Here is a 24,419-nt window from a genome sequence, read left to right on the forward strand (position 1 = left end):
ATGCTGCCTGGACTGGAGGGCTTATCTTATGAAGAGAGGTTGACTGAGCTCGGACTTTTTTCATTGGAGAAAAGGAGGAGGAGAGGGGACCTAATTGAGGTGTACAAGATAATGAGAGGCATAGATAGAGTCGATAGTCAGAGACTATTTCCCAGGGCGGAAATGGCTAACACGAGGGGTCATAGTTTTAAGCTGGTTGGAGGAAAGTATAGAGGGGATGTCAGAGGCAGGTTCTTTACACAGAGAGTTTGTGAGAGCATGGAATGCGTTGCCAGCAGCAGTTGTGGAGGCAGAGTCATTGGCGACATTTAAGAGACACCTGGACATGCATATGGTCACAGACATTTGAGGGTGCATACATGAGGATCAGTGGTCGGCACAACATCGTGGGCTGAAGGGCCTGTTCTGTGCTGTACTGTTCGATGAATAGTCAGGGGGTTGTTTTTGACTAGCGCAGGCTTGATTTGGAATGGAAGGCCTACTGTTGACCTTCCGTAAATCGATGACGATGCAAATCAAAGCCCTGTTGTTTGCGAACTAGCTCCTGATCGTTTACTCAGTCGATCGACGGTGTACCTATTTGCAGTGTCTTTCCGAAAGGAATGATTGCTCACGTTCCCTTGCTTCCAGCATGCGTCCTGTCAGGAATCCCCTGTGCTGCCTTTTGCTGGTCACGTTGCCTCTGGGAATTTTCTTCCTTTGCCTTTGGTCGCTGAAGCCTGACCGTATTGTCGACGTCAGGTACCGGCTTCCTGGGATTTCCGAGGGCCATCTGCGGCAAGGGGTTTGGGAGCCGTCTGAGAAATATGCCCACATCTCCTACAAAGTCAAAGAGATCGTGGCTGGGTGAGTCCGTACTTTCCTGTCAGCACTTCCATCACGCGGAGAGAGCCCCGACCCTCCCAGGACTTCCAACCTGTACCTTCTGTATCTGGGGATTCAGGGTTCCATATCTCCATGACCAGGGAGTCCACAACTGGGAGGGGGTGTGGGGGGGGGGAGGTGTGCCTCAGTCGAGGACTGAGCTGAGGGGGGGATGTCTTCACCCAAAGAGTGGGGAAGCCTGTGCAATCCTCTGCCACAGCGAGTGGCTGAGGCCAATACGTTGGTTTCAAGGAGTTAGATTTGGTTAGAACCATAGAATAGTCATAGAATCATGGACTGAAGAGTCCACACAAGTCCACACCGACCTTCCAAAGAGCATCTTGCCCAGACCCACTGTATCCCCTGTAAACCCCACATTTTCCCCATGGCCAATCCACCCGAACCTGCACATCCCTGGGCACTATGGGGCAATTTAGCATGACCAATCCACCCTAACCTGCACATCCCTGGGCACAATGGGAGTAATTTAGCATGGCCAATCCATCCTAACCTGCACATCCGTGGACACTATGGGACAATTTATCATGGCCAATCCACCCTAACCTGCACATCCGTGGACACTATGGGACAGTTTAGCACGGCCAATCCACCCTAACCTGCACATCCCTGGGCACTATGGGACAATTTAGCACGGCCAATCCACCCTAACCTGCACATCCCTGGGCACTATGGGACAATTTAGCACGGCCAATCCACCCTAACCTGCACATCCCTGGGGCACTATGGGACAATTTAATTATTGAAGATCCGAATGCTTGCCTTCATTAATTTTGGTTTCGGAAGCTCGTCGTGAAGAAGTATCCAACATGTGTCCAGTCTTTGAGTCGTCAGTGTGTTTGACGCCCACAAAACTCTTTCTCCTTAGGCTTCTTCCAAAGAATGGCTGCCGATGTGAGAAAGAGGAGCCTGTGATAAATGTCCCCTTTGCCAAGCACCTTTTCCGCCAGGTTTCCGTCCAACAGTTTGAGCAGGTCTTCAAAGAAGCCCAACGGGAGGAATTGAAGAAAAGGAGGGAACAGGAGTATCAGCAATTTCTGCAAAGGTACGTAGTCCTAAATAGCACCACATCTATCAAGGCCTTTACCATTTTGCAGCCATAAAATAGATATGCAAATGTTCAATGAAGACTGACAGCCAGTCCCACAACAATGACCTCCATGGTGCTAGAAGCCCCAATATAGGTGTCCAGGGCCTATGCCTGAATTTGTCCATACATTGTTCCCTTTTCACTCAGGAATCAGTAAGAGAGGCTGCTAATTCTTGCTTGTAACGCCCTGAACAATCAGGGCCTACGTTCTTGGTCTGAATTTAATTAGCTAACAAAGATTGACCGTTAACAGTTCCTGCTGTGTCTCCATGCCAACCGTGGCTCAACCAGTCAGCACCCTCTTCTCAAACTGTCCAACTTGATATTCCTTTTTTAAGTTTGGCTCCTGTTGACGGTGCCAAAAAACACTTCAATTTTATTTCTCGTTTTAGAAATATTTAGGTTCTGCATTACCAAGCGATTTATTCTTCACAGGAAATGATGCAGTGTCACATGATAGCACCCTCCCTCACAACCCTGTGGCAAGATGAAGCCTGCAGGAAAGATGTTTCTTAAAAGTTGCTGACTCCATGCCTACTGTCTGCAACCCACACCCACCTTCCCCCAGCTCCAGATTGACAAACCCCACCACTGCTTTTTGGAAGGGTTGAGGTATCCGTACAGGGCACCCGGAGGTGGCATTGTCAATGTCACCCCCTGGTGCTGCCAGTCTCCCCATCCATGGGAACGCTGATCAGTCAACAGTGGCTCAGATATTGGTGGGTGTTTTTAAGGAGCTGGGAGAGGTCAAAGGGGGCTTTTCCAGCAACAGAGAACCTAAAGTTAACAGTCAAGCAGTCAATCACCTGCAAAGCTTCACTACATCGTTCATCTTGTGATGACACTGTGGCTTTAAGGGATGTGTTTTGGCCAGGTTTCTTTTGGACAGAGAGATTGGGGGACAGGCGCTGAACAGTCTAAGAAGATAAACACCTTGTGAAGCCTCAGGTTTTATGTTTTAAAAAAGGACGGTGGAACAATAGAAGCAGCCTGAACGGGTGGGGTCAAACTCCCATGGAACGAGGATTTTCAGTTTTAGCTTTCAGCAGTTGTTGCTGGGGTCCCGGCAGGGTTTGAAGCTGCAGGAAATCTCTCCCCGGCTCCGACACTCGCTCAGAATTTTCTCCAAGTGTTTTTCCTCTTGGGATCACCAAGGTGCATGTGAGACAGCCTGTGTTCTGAATTTGCCTTTTGCCAAGGGTGCGTTTGTGATGGTACTGTAATGCAACAGTTCATTAGTAGTATTGTGTTCAGTTCTGGTCACCACCTTATTGGAAGGATGTGGAAGCTTTAGAGAGGGTGCAGAGGAGATTTACCAGGATGCTGCCTGGACTGGAGGGCATGCCTTATGAAGAAAGGTTGAGGGAGCTAGGGCTTTTCTCACTGGAACGAAGAAGGATGAGAGGTGACTTGATAGATGCATACAAGATGACGAGAGGCAAAGATAGAGTGGATAGCCAGAGGCTTTTTCCCAGGGTGGGAAATGTCTATCACGAAGGGGCATAACTTTAAGGTGATTAGAGGAAGGTATGTGAGATGTCAGAGGGCGGTTCTTTACACAGAGAGTGGTGGGTGTGTGGAATGCGTGGCCTGCGGTGGTAGTAGAGTCACAGACATTAGGGACATTTAAGTGACTCTTGGATAGGCACATGGAAGATAGTACAATGAAGGGTGTGTAGGTTAGACTGATCTTAGGGTAGGATAAAAGGTCAACACAACATGGAGGGCCGAAGGGCCTGGATTGTTCTATGTTCTCATAGTTACTGTATCTATTAGTCGATTAAATTTTCTTCTGTTGAATTTTAACTGTGTTTTGCTTTAATTGGACCAATCAAATTGCATCTGGAATGCAACGCCTTACACTGAAAATAAGAACGAAGTTAGGGCCGAGACTACCTTCTCACTATTTAGAGGGTCTGGTCCAGTCCACAACAGACTGCAGCGAGCTCTCGATTTGGGGATTAGCTTCTCACGTGATGTCTGCACCCTTTTCTGTTTTCCTGAGCGCCTCTTGTTTTCTCTGCTGTTTGCACAGGTCCCATTCCTCTGCCGACGTCATGATCATCGCCAAAGCCAACACCCCTCTGGAATACCCCACGCAAGGGCTACATGTACAGCCCCTCAAAACCATCGTCATCCCAGGTCAGAACCCACGCACTGTCAGGGGCTGCGCGAGATATATGGCAACCTTTCCAGACTGTCATCGCTGAAGGTGTTTTTTTTTCCCCTTTTGGCTAAACGTGCAGGTTCAAGGAAAGGGGCTGAAGAGCCTGCTGTTCCTGTGTAACAGGCTGGAGGAGAGGGTGCTGAATGGCCTCCTGCTGTTCCTGTGTAACAGGCTGGAGGAGAGGGGGCTGAATGGCCTCCTGCTATTCCTGTGTAACAGGCTGGAGGAGAGGGTGCTGAATGGCCTCCTGCTATTCCTGTGTGACAGGCTGGAGGAGAGGGTGCTGAATGGCCTCCTGCTGTTCCTGTGTGACAGGCTGGAGGAGAGGGGGAGGGCTGAATGGCCTCCTGCTGTTCCTGTGTAACAGGCCGGAGGAGAGGGGGAGGGCTGAATGGCCTCCTGCTGTTCCTGTGTAACAGGCTGGAGGAGGAGGGGGGCTGAATGGCCTCCTGCTGTTCCTGTGTGACAGGCTGGAGGAGAGGGTGCTGAATGGCCTCCTGCTGTTCCTGTGTGACAGGCTGGAGGAGAGGGTGCTGAATGGCCTCCTGCTGTTCCTGTGTAACAGGCTGGAGGAGGAGGGGGGCTGAATGGCCTCCTGCTGTGCAGTAGGGTCAAGGGGCTGGATGGATGTTGTCCTGTTCTGTTGTAACACACTTGAGGAGGGGGCTGAATCGAGCTGATCCTGTTCCTGTGAAGCAGCCTGTCGCAATCCTACGGCTTCCTCCTTGTCGCTTCTAATCCGAGAGAGCGTGTGCCGTTTTCTGAGTTGCGATGAACTCTTAACTGCTCGAACAAGCCGCTCAGCACAAGGGATGGCAACAAACACTGGCCTTGTGCGTGATACCCACACCCCACCAAAGAATTAGCGAAAGGTTAATGCATCCAGCTTGCTTTTAAAGGGGACTGCCTGGAGTTAGATTTCAGGAGCTGAGGCAGACCATGTTCGTAAGGGATGTCAGGTAAGGATCATGCATTTCTGTAGTACCTTTCACGACCACAGGATGGCGGAAAATCCTTGACAGCCAGTAAATGACATTGTGCAGCATAGTTACTGTTGCAACCTGGGAAAAATGGCAGGCAATTTGGGCACAGCGAGCGTCTACAAACAGCACTGTGATCAATGGCCTAGTCATCCATCTCCTGTGAGGTTGGTCAAAGGATGAATTTCGGCCCTCATTTGAAACAGCGCCACAGGGAGCTTTCCTGAGGGCAAATGGGGTCTCCGTTTGACAACTTATTGGTGAACTGGCCCTTCTAACAGCACAGCACTCCCTCAGTACTACACTGGGAGCCTTGGCTTGGAATAGAAGTACTGCCAGGGGGTTTGAACCCTCAACATTCAGACTCTGAGGTATAAGAGTTACCACTGAGCCACAGCTGCAGTACATATCGGTGCTGCAGCCGGAACTCAATTTTACGGAAAACTGAGGTTTGACACCCAATTCACCAGTGTTTGGTGAATTAAGCTGAGAAATGGGAGTAGAGTTTTATGAATGATCAATAAACTCAGTGGTTTTTGCAAGGTTTGTAGCTCAGGTTAAGGTTTAGGGTGTAGGTTTGCTCGCTGAGCTGTAGGTTTGATATCCAGACGTTTCATTACCTGGCTCGGTAACATCATCAGTGGCCACCTCCAAGTGAAGTGAAGCTGTTGTCTCCTGCTTTCGTTTTATATCTTTCTCCTGGATGGGGTTCCTGGGGTTTGTGGTGATGTCATTTCCTGTTTGTTTTCTGAGGGGTTGATAGATGGCATCTAGATCTATGTGTTTGTTTATGGCGTTGTGGTTGGAGTGCCAGGCCAGAGACATGCCAGAGAATTGAACCCAGGTCTCTGGTGCTGTGAGGCAGCCGTGCTAACCACTGTGCCACCATGCCACCCATAGGCTGGGGCTGTTTTCCCTGGAGTGTCAGAGGCTGAGGGGTGACCTTATAGAGGTTTACAAAATCATGAGGGATATGGATAGGGTAAATAGGCAAAGTCGTTTCCCAGGGTAGGGGAGTCCAGAACTAGAGGGCATAGGTTCGAGGTGCCAACATACTCATTGCTTATGAAGGTTCTGGTCTTTGACTGGAAGTGCCAGTGTTGGACTGGGGTGGGCAAAGTTAAAAATCACACAACACCAGGTTATAGTCCGACAGGTCTATTTGGAAGCACTAGCTTTCGGAGCGCCGCTCCTTCATCAGATGGAAGACGAGTTGAGCATGTTCAGTGCCTTTCACTGCCTTGTGATTCGGAAGAACAGGTTGAGAGTGGAAGTCCTGCCCTGAACGAGATGTGAATTTTGAATTTGATTGTGTTTGCCCCTCCCCAGTTGCCATCAGGCAAACTTGTCATAAAAACCACTTAGGAAGGAAGACTGTTGGTCCTGGCTTAGTCTGGCCGATATGTGATTCTAATCCAGTCCCAGTCCCGGAACAGGCAAAAAAGTGGCGTTCCCAGGTGGTGCTCACCTCCCGCGAACATGTGTTTAGAGGAAAGAAAAAATTCATGTGAAGCAAAATGCGACCTTCCTCCTAATGTGTTTTCTTTCTTGCAGGTTTAAGTTTACAAGCTCCGTCTAGGAAACTGTATCGGGTAAGATATCTACAAGCACTCTTTACATGGAGTTAAAAATCCCACCACACCAGGTTATAGTCCAACAGGTTTAATTGGAAGCACACTAGCTTTCGGAGCACTGCTCCTTCAGGTGGTTGTGGAGCGTCGCTCTGAAAGCTAGTGTGCTCCCAATTTAAACCTGTTGGACTATAACCTGGTGTTGTGGGATTTTTAACTTTGTACACCCCAGTCCAACACCGGCATCTCTGAGTCTTTGCATGGAGCCCGTTTCATCCCTTTACTTCTCTGTGAACCTGAACAGTTGAATATTGCAGTTGCAGTAACAAAGGGGCCTCCTGTCTGTTGCCTTACACCTGTCTGTTGTGGAGTTAACTTGCAGAGTTAACCCGTTATTTGCTGAATGTCAGTTGTCCCTGGACATGAGGTCAAGCCATACCCCAGCACGATTTGTTCTTGCACTGACATCCCCCTACCAACCACTCCACCGATATATCCGCCAGCTTCAAGTGAGTGGGATCTTGCTGTGCGCAAATGGGGGCGCCGCCTTTTCGGCACTTTGACCGCCTGTGCAGGAAAGCGCTTCCTCAGCGGGAAAGGGCCCTGCCGTTGTGCAAAGCGCGAAATAAACGCAGGACGTCCTTCGCGTTAAGGCTGCCACTTGAGCTGGGCAGCTGTCAAAGGTGGGAAAAGTGGCTGTGGGGGTTGCGGGGGTGGGGGGGGGGGGGAGGTGGGGAAAGGAAATGGGGGTTTATTTTTGAGCCTGAATCAAGGAGGGTGGTAGTGAGCTGCCTGGGACGGCAGGGCTCGGGGTCGTTTTGTCCATGTGGAGGCAGAGGATGGTCAGTGCACTGTGTCATCTCCTCCCGTTACTGAATGCACAATTGTCAAACTTGCATTGGCTGTGAGCTAATCCGACCGTGGCTCTTAAAGGAGCTGATGGGTCCCTTTCAATCAGTGACCAAAACTAGGGGCAGAAATATCGTCATTATTATTAAATTCCATGGCATAAGCAGTGGGACTATGGAACTTGCTCCTACAGGGAGAGCACGTAAGTTGAACATTATCAAAAGATTGTGCGTGTTTTCCAGCCCCTGCCCAGATAGCCATGAAATGGGTTGTGGGGCGGAATCAGATCTTGTGATTTTTTTTTTCCACACTCCGTGGCCAAACTATGAAATAGTTACACTGTGTCAAGGAACAGAAAAACCAAACTGTGGAGATTTTCTGGGCTTTGAAAGCATCTTCTGACTCCCCATATTAACGAACGGTGTTTGCTCATAGAATCCCGACAGAAACAGGTCATTTGGCCCAACAAATCCACACCGACACTCCGAAGAGTATCCCACCCAAAACCATTTCCCCAACCCTATTATTCTACATTTCACCCTGACTAATGCACTTAACCTGCACATCCCTGGGCACTATGGGACAATTTAGCACGGCCAATCTACCCTAACCTGCACATCCCTGGATCCTATGGGACAATTTACCACAGCCAATGCACCCTAACCTGCACATCGCTGGGCACTATGGGACAATTTAGCATGGCCAATCCACCCTAACCTGCACATCCCTGGACTGTATGGGACAGTTTAGCACGGCCAATCCACCCTAACCCGCACATCCCTGGACACTATGGGACAATGTAGCATGGCCAATCCACCCTAACCTTGACATCCCTGGGCACTATGGGACAATGTAGCATGGCCAATCCACCCTAACCTTGACATCCCTGGACACTATGGGACAATTTAGCATGGCCAATCCCACCCTAACCTGCACGTCCCTGGGCACTATGGGACAATTTAACATGGCCAATCCACCCTAACCTACACATCCCTGGACACTATGGGACAATTTAGCATGGCCAACCCACCCTAACCCACACAGACACGGGGAGAATGTGCAAACTCCACACAGACACTCGCCTGAGGCGGGAATCGAACCTGGGTCCCTTGCGCTAGAAGGCAGCCATGCTAACTGCTGAGCCACCGTGCCGCCTCATCTGACAGCAAACCAGCTCCCAGCCTCACTCCCCCCCACCTGAAGACCATTTTGGTCTGGTTACCTGTCCTAATGTCTCCCTGTGTGGCTTGTTGTCAACTGTTATTTTGTGATTATGGTCCCTTGAGGCACGTTGGGATGTTTGCCAAGAATTGGCCTGTCACTGCAAATTATAGGGAAGGCTTTGATAATGTCCAAATTATCAGCAACAGTAATTTCTCGGATGAAGACATGAGCTGCTAACCTTTTGTATTTTCTCCCTGCTCAAGGCGTAGTTGTTTGATTTGAGTGTTGGCTGGGTGCTTTGAAAAGTAACTCCCTCCTGGGAGCTGTTCAAACCCGTCTGTTAGAAGGCAAGAAGACGGAATTTGTATCTTTTCATCAGAGGTATTGCAAGAATGTCGCATTCCTGGTTCCTTTACTTTTGACTGGAGTGTGTCAACTCTGACTTTCTCAGTCCGCACTTGTCTCTCAACCACACCCCAGTGCTCCAACTGCACTGTATATTTGCGGAGATTGATTAACCCATAACTGTGCTGATTTCAACTGGAGCAGTGTTCCTTTTTCATTGGACACGGGCATCGATGGCTGGGCCCAGTATTTATTGCCCCCGTCCCTAATTGCCCCCTGCCAGCTTGAATGGCAGCAGTCCATCTGGTGTAGGGACAGTGCTGTTAAGGAGACTGGTTCAGGGTGGGTCGACCAAATGCTGTACTACTCATGTACTGTTTGTCAAGGGATGTGAGGCAAAGATGGAAGCAGGGAGGTAGTTTACAGATCAGCCATTAAATGGCGCGACAGAGCCGGTAGACCCCGATTTCACACCCCTGTTCTTGACAAAGGTCCCACTGCAGGCTCGTCCGAATCCAGAAAGTGAAGATTGTGATTGTTATCGGTGAGGGGCAAGGACTTTGTTGCCACGGGGCAGGATTGTAGCTCACCAGCAGATTGAGGCTCATCCCTTCCTTTGGACAGGGCTTCGGAGAGGCTGCATCGGGAGTGATGGCTGCACGCTTGGCCTCCATATCTAAGGAGGGATCTACTTGTATCGGAGGGTGGGACGGGGACCACATTCTGATCTCTGTATCTAAGGAGGGATCTACTTGTATCTGGGGTGGGACAGGGACCACATTCTGATCTCTGTATCTAAGGAGGGATCTACTTATATCGGGGGGTGGGACAGGGACCACATTCTGATCTCTGTATCTAAGGAGGGATCTACTTATATCGGGGGGTGGGACAGGGACCACATTCTGATCTCTGTATCTAAGGAGGGATCTACTTATATCGGGGGGTGGGACAGGGACCACATTCTGATCTCTGTATCTAAGGAGGGATCTACTTGTATCGGGGGTGGGACGGGGACCACATTCTGATCTCTGTATCTAAGGAGGGATCTACTTATATCGGGGGGTGGGACAGGGACCACATTCTGATCTCTGTATCTAAGGAGGGATCTACTTATATCGGGGGGTGGGACAGGGACCACATTCTGATCTCTGTATCTAAGGAGGGATCTACTTATATCGGGGGGTGGGACAGGGACCACATTCTGATCTCTGTATCTAAGGAGGGATCTACTTATATCGGGGGGTGGGACAGGGACCACATTCTGATCTCTGTATCTAAGGAGGGATCTACTTGTATCGGGGGTGGGACGGGGACCACATTCTGATCTCTGTATCTAAGGAGGGATCTACTTATATCGGGGGGTGGGACAGGGACCACATTCTGATCTCTGTATCTAAGGAGGGATCTACTTATATCGGGGGGTGGGACAGGGACCACATTCTGATCTCTGTATCTAAGGAGGGATCTACTTATATCGGGGGGTGGGACAGGGACCACATTCTGATCTCTGTATCTAAGGAGGGATCTACTTATATCGGGGGGTGGGACAGGGACCACATTCTGATCTCTGTATCTAAGGAGGGATCTACTTGTATCGGGGGTGGGACGGGGACCACATTCTGATCTCTGTATCTAAGGAGGGATCTACTTATATCGGGGGGTGGGACAGGGACCACATTCTGATCTCTGTATCTAAGGAGGGATCTACTTATATCGGGGGGTGGGACAGGGACCACATTCTGATCTCTGTATCTAAGGAGGGATCTACTTATATCGGGGGGTGGGACAGGGACCACATTCTGATCTCTGTATCTAAGGAGGGATCTACTTATATCGGGGGGTGGGACAGGGACCACATTCTGATCTCTGTATCTAAGGAGGGATCTACTTGTATCGGGGGTGGGACGGGGACCACATTCTGATCTCTGTATCTAAGGAGGGATCTACTTATATCGGGGGGTGGGACAGGGACCACATTCTGATCTCTGTATCTAAGGAGGGATCTACTTATATCGGGGGGTGGGACAGGGACCACATTCTGATCTCTGTATCTAAGGAGGGATCTACTTATATCGGGGGGTGGGACAGGGACCACATTCTGATCTCTGTATCTAAGGAGGGATCTACTTATATCGGGGGGTGGGACAGGGACCACATTCTGATCTCTGTATCTAAGGAGGGATCTACTTGTATCGGGGGTGGGACGGGGACCACATTCTGATCTCTGTATCTAAGGAGGGATCTACTTATATCGGGGGGTGGGACAGGGACCACATTCTGATCTCTGTATCTAAGGAGGGATCTACTTATATCGGGGGGTGGGACAGGGACCACATTCTGATCTCTGTATCTAAGGAGGGATCTACTTATATCGGGGGGTGGGACAGGGACCACATTCTGATCTCTGTATCTAAGGAGGGATCTACTTATATCGGGGGGTGGGACAGGGACCACATTCTGATCTCTGTATCTAAGGAGGGATCTACTTGTATCGGGGGTGGGACGGGGACCACATTCTGATCTCTGTATCTAAGGAGGGATCTACTTATATCGGGGGGTGGGACAGGGACCACATTCTGATCTCTGTATCTAAGGAGGGATCTACTTATATCGGGGGGTGGGACAGGGACCACATTCTGATCTCTGTATCTAAGGAGGGATCTACTTATATCGGGGGGTGGGACAGGGACCACATTCTGATCTCTGTATCTAAGGAGGGATCTACTTATATCGGGGGGTGGGACAGGGACCACATTCTGATCTCTGTATCTAAGGAGGGATCTACTTGTATCGGGGGTGGGACGGGGACCACATTCTGATCTCTGTATCTAAGGAGGGATCTACTTATATCGGGGGGTGGGACAGGGACCACATTCTGATCTCTGTATCTAAGGAGGGATCTACTTATATCGGGGGGTGGGACAGGGACCACATTCTGATCTCTGTATCTAAGGAGGGATCTACTTATATCGGGGGGTGGGACAGGGACCACATTCTGATCTCTGTATCTAAGGAGGGATCTACTTATATCGGGGGGTGGGACAGGGACCACATTCTGATCTCTGTATCTAAGGAGGGATCTACTTGTATCGGGGGTGGGACGGGGACCACATTCTGATCTCTGTATCTAAGGAGGGATCTACTTATATCGGGGGGTGGGACAGGGACCACATTCTGATCTCTGTATCTAAGGAGGGATCTACTTATATCGGGGGGTGGGACAGGGACCACATTCTGATCTCTGTATCTAAGGAGGGATCTACTTATATCGGGGGGTGGGACAGGGACCACATTCTGATCTCTGTATCTAAGGAGGGATCTACTTATATCGGGGGGTGGGACAGGGACCACATTCTGATCTCTGTATCTAAGGAGGGATCTACTTGTATCGGGGGTGGGACGGGGACCACATTCTGATCTCTGTATCTAAGGAGGGATCTACTTATATCGGGGGGTGGGACAGGGACCACATTCTGATCTCTGTATCTAAGGAGGGATCTACTTATATCGGGGGGTGGGACAGGGACCACATTCTGATCTCTGTATCTAAGGAGGGATCTACTTATATCGGGGGGTGGGACAGGGACCACATTCTGATCTCTGTATCTAAGGAGGGATCTACTTATATCGGGGGGTGGGACAGGGACCACATTCTGATCTCTGTATCTAAGGAGGGATCTACTTGTATCGGGGGTGGGACGGGGACCACATTCTGATCTCTGTATCTAAGGAGGGATCTACTTATATCGGGGGGTGGGACAGGGACCACATTCTGATCTCTGTATCTAAGGAGGGATCTACTTATATCGGGGGGTGGGACAGGGACCACATTCTGATCTCTGTATCTAAGGAGGGATCTACTTATATCGGGGGGTGGGACAGGGACCACATTCTGATCTCTGTATCTAAGGAGGGATCTACTTATATCGGGGGGTGGGACAGGGACCACATTCTGATCTCTGTATCTAAGGAGGGATCTACTTGTATCGGGGGTGGGACGGGGACCACATTCTGATCTCTGTATCTAAGGAGGGATCTACTTATATCGGGGGGTGGGACAGGGACCACATTCTGATCTCTGTATCTAAGGAGGGATCTACTTATATCGGGGGGTGGGACAGGGACCACATTCTGATCTCTGTATCTAAGGAGGGATCTACTTATATCGGGGGGTGGGACAGGGACCACATTCTGATCTCTGTATCTAAGGAGGGATCTACTTATATCGGGGGGTGGGACAGGGACCACATTCTGATCTCTGTATCTAAGGAGGGATCTACTTGTATCGGGGGTGGGACGGGGACCACATTCTGATCTCTGTATCTAAGGAGGGATCTACTTATATCGGGGGGTGGGACAGGGACCACATTCTGATCTCTGTATCTAAGGAGGGATCTACTTATATCGGGGGGTGGGACAGGGACCACATTCTGATCTCTGTATCTAAGGAGGGATCTACTTATATCGGGGGGTGGGACAGGGACCACATTCTGATCTCTGTATCTAAGGAGGGATCTACTTATATCGGGGGGTGGGACAGGGACCACATTCTGATCTCTGTATCTAAGGAGGGATCTACTTGTATCGGGGGTGGGACGGGGACCACATTCTGATCTCTGTATCTAAGGAGGGATCTACTTATATCGGGGGGTGGGACAGGGACCACATTCTGATCTCTGTATCTAAGGAGGGATCTACTTATATCGGGGGGTGGGACAGGGACCACATTCTGATCTCTGTATCTAAGGAGGGATCTACTTATATCGGGGGGTGGGACAGGGACCACATTCTGATCTCTGTATCTAAGGAGGGATCTACTTATATCGGGGGGTGGGACAGGGACCACATTCTGATCTCTGTATCTAAGGAGGGATCTACTTGTATCGGGGGTGGGACGGGGACCACATTCTGATCTCTGTATCTAAGGAGGGATCTACTTATATCGGGGGGTGGGACAGGGACCACATTCTGATCTCTGTATCTAAGGAGGGATCTACTTATATCGGGGGGTGGGACAGGGACCACATTCTGATCTCTGTATCTAAGGAGGGATCTACTTATATCGGGGGGTGGGACAGGGACCACATTCTGATCTCTGTATCTAAGGAGGGATCTACTTATATCGGGGGGTGGGACAGGGACCACATTCTGATCTCTGTATCTAAGGAGGGATCTACTTGTATCGGGGGTGGGACGGGGACCACATTCTGATCTCTGTATCTAAGGAGGGATCTACTTATATCGGGGGGTGGGACAGGGACCACATTCTGATCTCTGTATCTAAGGAGGGATCTACTTATATCGGGGGGTGGGACAGGGACCACATTCTGATCTCTGTATCTAAGGAGGGATCTACTTATATCGGGGGGTGGGACAGGGACCACATTCTGATCTCTGTATCTAAGGAGGGATCTACTTATATCGGGGGGTGGGACAGGGACCACATTCTGATCTCTGTATCTAAGGAGGGATCTACTTGTATCGGGGGTGGGACGGGGACCACATTCTGATCTCTGTATCTAAGGAGGGATCTACTTATATCGGGGGGTGGGACAGGGACCACATTCTGATCTCTGTATCTAAGGAGGGATCTACTTATATCGGGGGGTGGGACAGGGACCACATTCTGATCTCTGTATCTAAGGAGGGATCTACTTATATCGGGGGGTGGGACAGGGACCACATTCTGATCTCTGTATCTAAGGAGGGATCTACTTATATCGGGGGGTGGGACAGGGACCACATTCTGATCTCTGTATCTAAGGAGGGATCTACTTGTATCGGGGGTGGGACGGGGACCACATTCTGATCTCTGTATCTAAGGAGGGATCTACTTATATCGGGGGGTGGGACAGGGACCACATTCTGATCTCTGTATCTAAGGAGGGATCTACTTATATCGGGGGGTGGGACAGGGACCACATTCTGATCTCTGTATCTAAGGAGGGATCTACTTATATCGGGGGGTGGGACAGGGACCACATTCTGATCTCTGTATCTAAGGAGGGATCTACTTATATCGGGGGGTGGGACAGGGACCACATTCTGATCTCTGTATCTAAGGAGGGATCTACTTGTATCGGGGGTGGGACGGGGACCACATTCTGATCTCTGTATCTAAGGAGGGATCTACTTATATCGGGGGGTGGGACAGGGACCACATTCTGATCTCTGTATCTAAGGAGGGATCTACTTATATCGGGGGGTGGGACAGGGACCACATTCTGATCTCTGTATCTAAGGAGGGATCTACTTATATCGGGGGGTGGGACAGGGACCACATTCTGATCTCTGTATCTAAGGAGGGATCTACTTATATCGGGGGGTGGGACAGGGACCACATTCTGATCTCTGTATCTAAGGAGGGATCTACTTGTATCGGGGGTGGGACGGGGACCACATTCTGATCTCTGTATCTAAGGAGGGATCTACTTATATCGGGGGGTGGGACAGGGACCACATTCTGATCTCTGTATCTAAGGAGGGATCTACTTATATCGGGGGGTGGGACAGGGACCACATTCTGATCTCTGTATCTAAGGAGGGATCTACTTATATCGGGGGGTGGGACAGGGACCACATTCTGATCTCTGTATCTAAGGAGGGATCTACTTATATCGGGGGGTGGGACAGGGACCACATTCTGATCTCTGTATCTAAGGAGGGATCTACTTGTATCGGGGGTGGGACGGGGACCACATTCTGATCTCTGTATCTAAGGAGGGATCTACTTATATCGGGGGGTGGGACAGGGACCACATTCTGATCTCTGTATCTAAGGAGGGATCTACTTATATCGGGGGGTGGGACAGGGACCACATTCTGATCTCTGTATCTAAGGAGGGATCTACTTATATCGGGGGGTGGGACAGGGACCACATTCTGATCTCTGTATCTAAGGAGGGATCTACTTATATCGGGGGGTGGGACAGGGACCACATTCTGATCTCTGTATCTAAGGAGGGATCTACTTGTATCGGGGGTGGGACGGGGACCACATTCTGATCTCTGTATCTAAGGAGGGATCTACTTATATCGGGGGGTGGGACAGGGACCACATTCTGATCTCTGTATCTAAGGAGGGATCTACTTATATCGGGGGGTGGGACAGGGACCACATTCTGATCTCTGTATCTAAGGAGGGATCTACTTATATCGGGGGGTGGGACAGGGACCACATTCTGATCTCTGTATCTAAGGAGGGATCTACTTATATCGGGGGGTGGGACAGGGACCACATTCTGATCTCTGTATCTAAGGAGGGATCTACTTGTATCGGGGGTGGGACGGGGACCACATTCTGATCTCTGTATCTAAGGAGGGATCTACTTATATCGGGGGGTGGGACAGGGACCACATTCTGATGGTTGAGAGGTGACTTAATTGAGACATATAAGATAATCAGAGGGTTAGATAGGGTGGAGAGTGAGAGCCTCTGTCCTTGGATGGTGATGGCTAGAACGAGGGGACATAGCTTTAAATTAAGGGGCGATAGATATAGGACAGATGTCAGAGGTAGTGTCTTTACTCAGAGTAGTAAGGGCGTGGAATGACCTCTCTACAACAGTAGTAGACTCAGATAATCAGAGGGTTAGATAGGGTGGAGAGTGAGAGCCTCTGTCCTTGGATGGTGATGGCTAGCACGAGGGGACATAGCTTTAAATTAAGGGGCGATAGATATAGGACAGATGTCAGAGGTAGTGTCTTTACTCAGAGTAGTAAGGGCGTGGAATGACCTCTCTACAACAGTAGTAGACTCACCAACTTTAAGGGCATTTAAATGGTCATTGGATAAATATATGGATAAAAATGGAACCGTGCAGGTTAGCTGGCCTGTAACTAATAGAACAGATAAGGGGGATCTAGTGGATGTGGTGTATGTGGATTTTCAGAGTCGGCTAAAAGGTTGGCACAACATCGAGGGCTGAAGGGCCTGTACTGTTCTATGTACACTGATACATGCCAGTCTATTGCCACTTAAATCATACTCTGCTGTTCTGTTTGTCCTGTGAAAGTGGGAAACCTCTGCTGTACATATTTACCCACCCGCTCAACTTATCTAAGTTGCCTGGAAGCCCCTTTATGTGCTCCTCATTACTACAATGCACACCTTTGGGTTAATTGCTACTAGGATCCCCCTTATCTGTTCTATTAGTTACAGCATCAATACAAAACTCCAGTAGGTTTGCCAAACCCACGCAGACACAGGGGAGAACGTGCAAACTCCACACAGACAGTCATCCGAGGCTGGAACTGAACCCAGATCCCTGGCGCTGGGAGGCAGCAGCGCTAACCACTGAGCCCCCCACCCCCCCCCCCCAGTTCGAGAGGCGATCTTGTTAAAATTCTGACTGGGATGGTCAGAATGAGAGCAGAAGAACTAGGAACAGGAGTAGGCCATTTGGCCCCTTCGAGCCTGCTCCCCAATTCAATACAAGCATGGCTGAGCTTTTTGTGGCCTCAGTTGCATTTACCTGCCCGCTTACCATAACCCTTAATTCAAAAATCTACCTATCGTCGCCTTTAAAAACCTTCGACAAGGTTGCCTCAACTGGGCAGGGACTTCCACAGATTCACAACCCTTTGGGTGAAGAATTGAGGTGCAGATGATAATTCCCCATCCAGAACAAGAGGCTGCGGTCTCAGGATTTGCATTAGCCCACTTCGGACTGAGATGAGACCCAAATCACTGCGGAGACTTCAGAGAGGAATCGATTCCTCGAGGCCGAAAGGTGTCAAAGCCCTTGGGGCTAAGAGAACGGCTTTGAGATCCAGGGTCAGCCATGATCGTATTGAATGGCCTATTTCTGCATCTGTTTTCTATGTTTCTATAACAGGGTCGCTCCTGAGAGGTCATTCCCACCCCCATTTCCCCCCCCCCCCCATCCCCCCAGCATTGACTTGGGAACCTGGAACACCTGAGGACAGTCTCAGGGTAAGGGATGACCATCTTGGACTGAGATTGGCAGACATTTCTTTGCTCTTGCCTTCAGTCTGAACTGGACACAAAACTCCAGTTGCCGTCTAACCAGAACTTGGTTATGGTTTTGTATCATTCCCTGGGGTTAAAAGCAGGTCATTCAAGCCTGACCATGGCTGACCCTCCTATCTCGGTCTCATGTTCCCACTTTCTCGCCATTACCCCTCCAAGCCTTCCAAAATATAAACACCTAGCTATCTCTTTTTATTTGTTCCTGTGGCTTGACCTCTGCAGCTTTCTGTGGATGAGATTTCCGCATATTCCCTACCCTCGGAGTGAAGGGATGTCTCCGCAGCTCCAGTCCGAAATTGCCTACCCCATGACTGCGACTCCTGGTTTTGGACCCAACCAGGGGATAACGTGCTCCCTGCATCCAGTCTGTCCAGCCCTGTTAGGATTGTGCACACTTCAATCGGATTCTCTCTCATCCTTCGACACTGATGCGGGCCCAATTGACCCAATTCCTTCTCCTAGGGTGTAGCCCAGCACCAGCTGAGTGGACCTCCAATAACCGTCCTCTCAGTATGTCCTGCTACCTTCAAATTGACCTGAGCTGCCTCTCACAGATCTCTGCTGGCTCTCTCCTCAACAGACCCCCAACGTCCAGAGTTCATCCGTTGACTTGTTTCCCGCTCGCGTTCAACCAACCGGCCTCGGTTGCCCGATTTTCTGCTCAAACCCATCTCTTTTAACTCCACAGGTCAACCTGACGGCGACGCTGGGAACCTTTGACGTGGCAGCCGAGGTGGACGAGGTGACGATCCAAGGCGAAGGGCAGGTGCACATGTCCCTGTCGAGCCCTCGCCTCGACAACCTGAACCGGCAACTGCAGTTCGTCACCTACAGCAACACCATCTTCAACCCCAACACGGCCGACACAGGTACATCGCTGCACCGTCACATGACCGGGGAGGGAGGGGAATGCTACCTAACAATGTTGGCCGAATAGAGTCAAAGGGGGCGCGGGGAGGAGGCTGGAGGACTATTGAGATTGCCACCATTGTATCTTTTCTGTGGTGATTTTCTGTTTTTTATTTGCTTAGAACACTTGCCTTCATTTGCTTTTGAGTACAGGAGTTAGTGCGTCGTGTCGAGGTGGTATAGGATGTTGGTGAGGCCTCTTCTGGAATACAATGTCCAGTCATAGAGTCCTACAGCATGGAGACAGGCCCTTTGACCCAAACTGGTCCATGCCGACCAAAATGTCCGCCCATGCTAATCCCATTCCCCTGCACTTGACCCATATCCTTCTAATCCTTTCCGATCCCATGGATTTGTCCAAATCCCTTTTAAATGTTGTTAATGTACCCATCTCAACCACTTCTGCTGGCAGCTCATTCCACCGTGTACCACCCTCTGTGTAAAAACATTGCCCCTCAGGTTCCCTTTTATTCTTTCCCCTCTAACCTTAAACTGATGCCCTCTAGTCCTCGATTCCCCAACCCTGGGGTAAAGACTGAGTGCATTCACCTTATCCATGCCTCTCATGATCATATCCAGCTCTATAAAGTCCCCCCTCAGTCCCCTACTCTGCAAAGGAAAAAGATCCTAGCTTGTCCAACCTCTTCCTATAACTCAGACCCTTGAGTCTTGGTAACATCCTTGTAAATTCCTTCTGCACTCCTTCCAGTTGAAGAACATCCTTCCTACAGCAAGGTGACCAAAACCTGAAATCGATACTTCTGGTCACTGTCTCATTAAACTGGAGAGGGTTCAGAACCTGGATGTTGCTGGGTATGGAAGTGATGAAGATTAGGCTGGGACGTTTTTCACTGGAGTGTAGGAGGTTGAGGGGTGACCTTACAGAGATTTATAAAATCACGAGGGGTATAGGTAGGGTTAATGGTAGGTGTGTCTTCCCTAGGGTGGGGGATTTCAAGGCTAGAGGTCATATTTTTAAGGTGAGAGGAGAAAGATTTTTTTTTTAAATGGGCAATTTTTTAACACCGAGAGTGGTTAGTGTGTGAAATGAACTTCCTGAGGAAGTGGTGGATGCATTATAGTTACAAGATTAAAAGATATTTGGATAAGTACATGAATAGGAAAGGTTTAGAGGGATATGGGCCAGGAGCAGGCAAGTGGGATTAGTTTGGTTTGGGATTATGGTCAGCATAGGGCTGGTTTCCGTGCTGTATGACTCTGTAATCTGCAGTCTTGAGCATGGTTATGCTGTGTTTAACATGGCCTACTCCATTAAGAGACCTGCTCAATGGAGGGGATGGTTTAATCTGAAGCTAAGTGGGGATCTTATGGCTTGGTGGTAGCATCCCTACCTCTGAAGGAGCAGCCCTGAGTTCAAGTCCCACCTGCTTCAGAGGTGGGTACCAGCATCTTTGGATTGGTCGATTAGCAAATAGCCATTCTGAAGTCAGACAGAAGATATTTCTTCCTCATAAATCTGCCTTTATAGGGAATGGGCAGCATGTCAAAGTATTATCATATGTTTTGTTATTTTGTTATAAACGCATTTAACAGAAAAGATTTGCAACGTTTTACTGGAGGGTTTGAGCTGTAGAACGAGGCTGAATAGACTGGGGCTATCTTCCCTGGAGTGTCTGAGGCGGAGGGGTGACCTTAGAGGTTTATTAAAAGATGAGGGGCATGGGTGGGGTAAATAGCCTTTTCCCCGGGATGGGAGAGTCCAAATCTAGAGAGCAGAGGTGAGAGGGGAAAGATATAAAAGAGACCTGAGGGGTAACTTTTTCACACAGAGGGTGGTACGTGTATGGAATGAGCTGCCAGAGGAAGTGGTGGAGGCTGGTACAATTGCAACATTTAAAAGACATCTGGATGGGTATATGAATAGGAAGGGTTTGGAGGGATATGGGCCAAGTGCTGGCAAATGGGACTAGATGAATTCAGGATATCCAGTCAGCATGGACAAGTTGGACCAAAGGGCCTGTTTCCGTGCTGTTTATCGCGAAAACAGTGCCATGTCTGAAGTGTTTTAGGTCTGTACTAGATTTTTTTCTGCTGTCTGAATTCCCTCAGAAAATGTTGGAGACTCTTTGCTTAACCTTCTATACAGTTGACAGCACAGAAAGAGATGGGGGGGGGGGGCATTGTGGTGTCATTGCACTAGTAATCCAGAGGCCCAGGCTGATACGCTGGGGGAGGTGGCTTCATTTCCTACTCGGGCAACTGGTGGAATTGAAATTCAATAAATCAGGAATCAAAAACTATTTTGGTAATGTTGACCATTGACAGTTATAACGCACACATCTGGTTCACTAATGTCCTTTTAGGGAAGGACATCTGCCACCCTACATGTGACTCCAGACCCACAGCCAATATAGCTGACTCTTAACCGCCGTCAAATAGCTCAGAGAGCCACTCAGTTCAAGGGGGCAATTAATGATGGGTAGTAATGACAGGCTTGCCCCATGAAAGAATTCATTGTAAACAAAGGTCATCAGAGCCAATTATTGTGTGTGCCTCCTTTTATCATACCTCACCTAACCTAGCTCACATATCCTTCAGTACCTTTCTCCCTCATGTGTTTATCTGGTTAAATGCATCCATGCCTTTCACCATAACCATTCCTTGTGATAGCAAATTCAAACCACACCCTCTTGGGCAAAGGTAGGGCTTTTTGTCAGAATTTGCTGTTGCATTTCCTTCTTGTCTTTGTTTCATATCTCTGACCTCCTCCTTTTAGTCTCTCTCGCAACTGCAAAGGTCACTTTAGAGCAAAAAAAAAGGTCACCTTCACTACACTTTCTTTGCGGAGGCTTTGATCTAATTTTCCACGGTTGCGCAGGAGTGGACGCGATATGCTGTGCTAACAGCAGGCCTTGGCATATCTTGTGAGTTAGCCTCCTTTCGGCCTCGAGAAACCCCTGAAAGATGAGTATTGTGCTGGGTCTGTCGTCAGCGCAAATCTCCCGCGGTGAGATCACGAGCTTGGCGGCCAAAGAGCTCTCCGATTGAGGCTTCACATGTGGGCCGGAATCTCCATTGGCAATGGGGCCTGAGCTGCCCCTTCTCAAGCAGGCCCACCTTCTGGCAATTGGACAATTCTGCAGATGCCAGTGGGACCTCCCCCTGGAATCAGGCCCCAGGAGATCCTGTGCTCAGCAGCGCCACTGACGAGGCAGTGGCTGCTGTCGAAACAGCAGTCCAGGCATCCAGCAACAAGGGAGATGATGAGAGTGTTAAATTTTCCCACTGTTTATTTTGTAGTCTTCTGGGAATACAACACAGATACAGGCCCACTTGCGGCTGGTTTGATGCCAGCATAAATTCACGGATGCGGAATTTGCGACCTGTTGTGAACTCTGATTTTGATGCTGGGATTTCTTACAATGGGCAGAGAGTCGGGAGCCAGGGAGCTGTTTACAAGTGAAGCTGACTGGTTCTCAGCTAACTGAGCAGTTTAGAACTGGAAACAAAGGAGAGAGAGAGAGAGAGACGTACATATGCCACAGAGAGAGTATGCGTAGTTGTTCTTCCCAGCAGAAGTTGCCTGTTCTCTGAAGTAAAAAAGCTCCTTTATAAAAGTGGCACAGTAGCTCAGTGGTTGGCGCTATTGCCTCACAGCACCAGGGACCTGGGTTTGATTCCAGCCTGGGGTGTAATTCTGTGTGGAGTTTGCACATTCTCCCTGTGTCTGTGTGGGTTTCCTCCGGGTGCTCCGGTTTCCTCCCACAATCCAAAACATGCAGATCAGGTGGATTGTCCGTGCTAAATTGTCCCATAGTGCCCAGGGATGTGTAGGTTAGGGTGGATTGGCCATGGGTAATTGTCCCATAGTGCCCAGGGGTGTGCAGGTTAGGGTGGATTGGCCATGCTAAATTGTCCCATAGTGCCCAGGGATGTGCAGGTTAGGTGCATTTGTCAGGGAGGAATGTAGGGGAATAGGTCTGGGTGGGTAACTCTTCGGAGGATCAGTGTGGAGTTGTTGGGCCGAAGGGTCAGTTTCCACACTGTCAGGATTCTGTGAAGCATGAAGAAGGAAAGCCAGTCACTTGCTGCTGCGATTACTGTGAGCTGTGACGTTTGAGATGATAAGTCAGAGATGTTTTTCAAGTGAACCAGTCACTTTGTGTTTCTTACAAACCGATGGAAACTTCCAGAGAATGAACACCAAGGGTCTGGCTATCCGAAGAAAATCTATTTCTGTCATAAAGCACACAAATTGCGGATGCTGGAGATCTGATGAAGAGTCACAGGATTCTGCTTCTTTCCCACAGATGCTGCAATTTCTGTTTGTATCCCATTTTTTCCCTAACTCCCCCAATAAACTATTTTCCAAACACTTCGTGTGTGTGCAAAGGAATGTTTATAAGGAGATTAGGGTTTCAGTCGAGTTTGTCTGCCAATGTTTTATATCTGTAGCTCGAATTACTTATAATAAATACGAAGTCTTGTTTGGTACTGAAACCTCGTCTGTGCTTTCTGTGAAGCCAGGTAAATTGGGGTACTGCATCTACCTCCGGAAAAAAGACTTTTTTTTTTAAGCACAGCACCAGGAATACTGGGACTTGATTCACTGCACCTGCCCCCAGTGGATTGCAACAAGCCAACAGGCCTTGATCACCACTGGGAAATAATCGCAGACATATACTGTTACCAATTCTCCTTATGTGGGTTAAGGTTGACGACTTCCAGGAGATTTTGTTCCTGTGCAATGCCTTTATTATGAAATTTCCAGTCATGAGATTAACGTTTAAACCTGAATGGCAGCCAAAAGGATTTGCAGAAGGTATTTTGAACTGGTGAGACCGAAAGCCCCTTCTCTTATTGTTGTAGTGCTTGTTGTCCATGCACGATTACTCATTCATAGTTCCTTATTGGAAGGTTATCCAGCTCCTTTCCCATTGATACGTTCATGACCTGTTGCATTGTGACTTTTGTTTTTGAAAGATTAGTTTCCCTCCAGTGTGGAAACAGGTCCTTTAGCCCAACCAGTCCACACCGACCCTCTGAAGAGTAACCCACCCAGACCCATTTTCCCCCTGACTAATGCACCTAACACCACGAGCAACTTAGCATGGACAATTCACCTTGACCTGCACATGTTTGAAACCCACACAAACACTGCAAGAATGGTGCAAACTCCACACAGACAGTCACGTGAGGCGGGATTCAAACCCAGGTCCCTGGCACTGTGAGACACTGGGCCACCCTTATATACCACTGCTTTATGCATGTGGAATTTCAGCCATGTGTTGTTCATTATGTTTCATTTATATATCTGATTTGATGTATTATTGTCACATGCACCTAGGTACAGTGAGAAGTTTAGGTTTGCGTGCAGTACAGGCAGATCATACCATACAAAGTGCATTAGGGTAACAGAATGGGCGGCACGGTGGCACAGTGGTTAGCACTGCTGCCTCACAGCGCCTGAGACCCGGGTTCAATTCCCGCCTCAGGCGACTGACTGTGT

At 49.2% G+C, this 24,419-nt stretch overlaps 1 protein-coding gene across 1 annotated transcript in view; it reads left to right on the forward strand.

The window, feature by feature from the left end:
• LOC122543431 (beta-1,4 N-acetylgalactosaminyltransferase 1-like) overlaps positions 1-24,419 on the forward strand; it is a 77,614-nt gene that overhangs the window by 31,761 nt on the left and 21,434 nt on the right. The window contains exons 3-7 of the mRNA XM_043682145.1: positions 631-846; positions 1,751-1,927; positions 4,008-4,114; positions 6,674-6,711; positions 18,729-18,909. Of these exons, the coding sequence (XP_043538080.1) occupies positions 631-846; positions 1,751-1,927; positions 4,008-4,114; positions 6,674-6,711; positions 18,729-18,909 (719 nt within the window). The remainder of the gene's footprint in view (positions 1-630; positions 847-1,750; positions 1,928-4,007; positions 4,115-6,673; positions 6,712-18,728; positions 18,910-24,419) is intronic.

The sequence above is a fragment of the Chiloscyllium plagiosum genome, chromosome 43 (genome assembly GCF_004010195.1).
Source record: "Chiloscyllium plagiosum isolate BGI_BamShark_2017 chromosome 43, ASM401019v2, whole genome shotgun sequence".
Lineage (NCBI taxonomy): Eukaryota > Metazoa > Chordata > Chondrichthyes > Orectolobiformes > Hemiscylliidae > Chiloscyllium > Chiloscyllium plagiosum.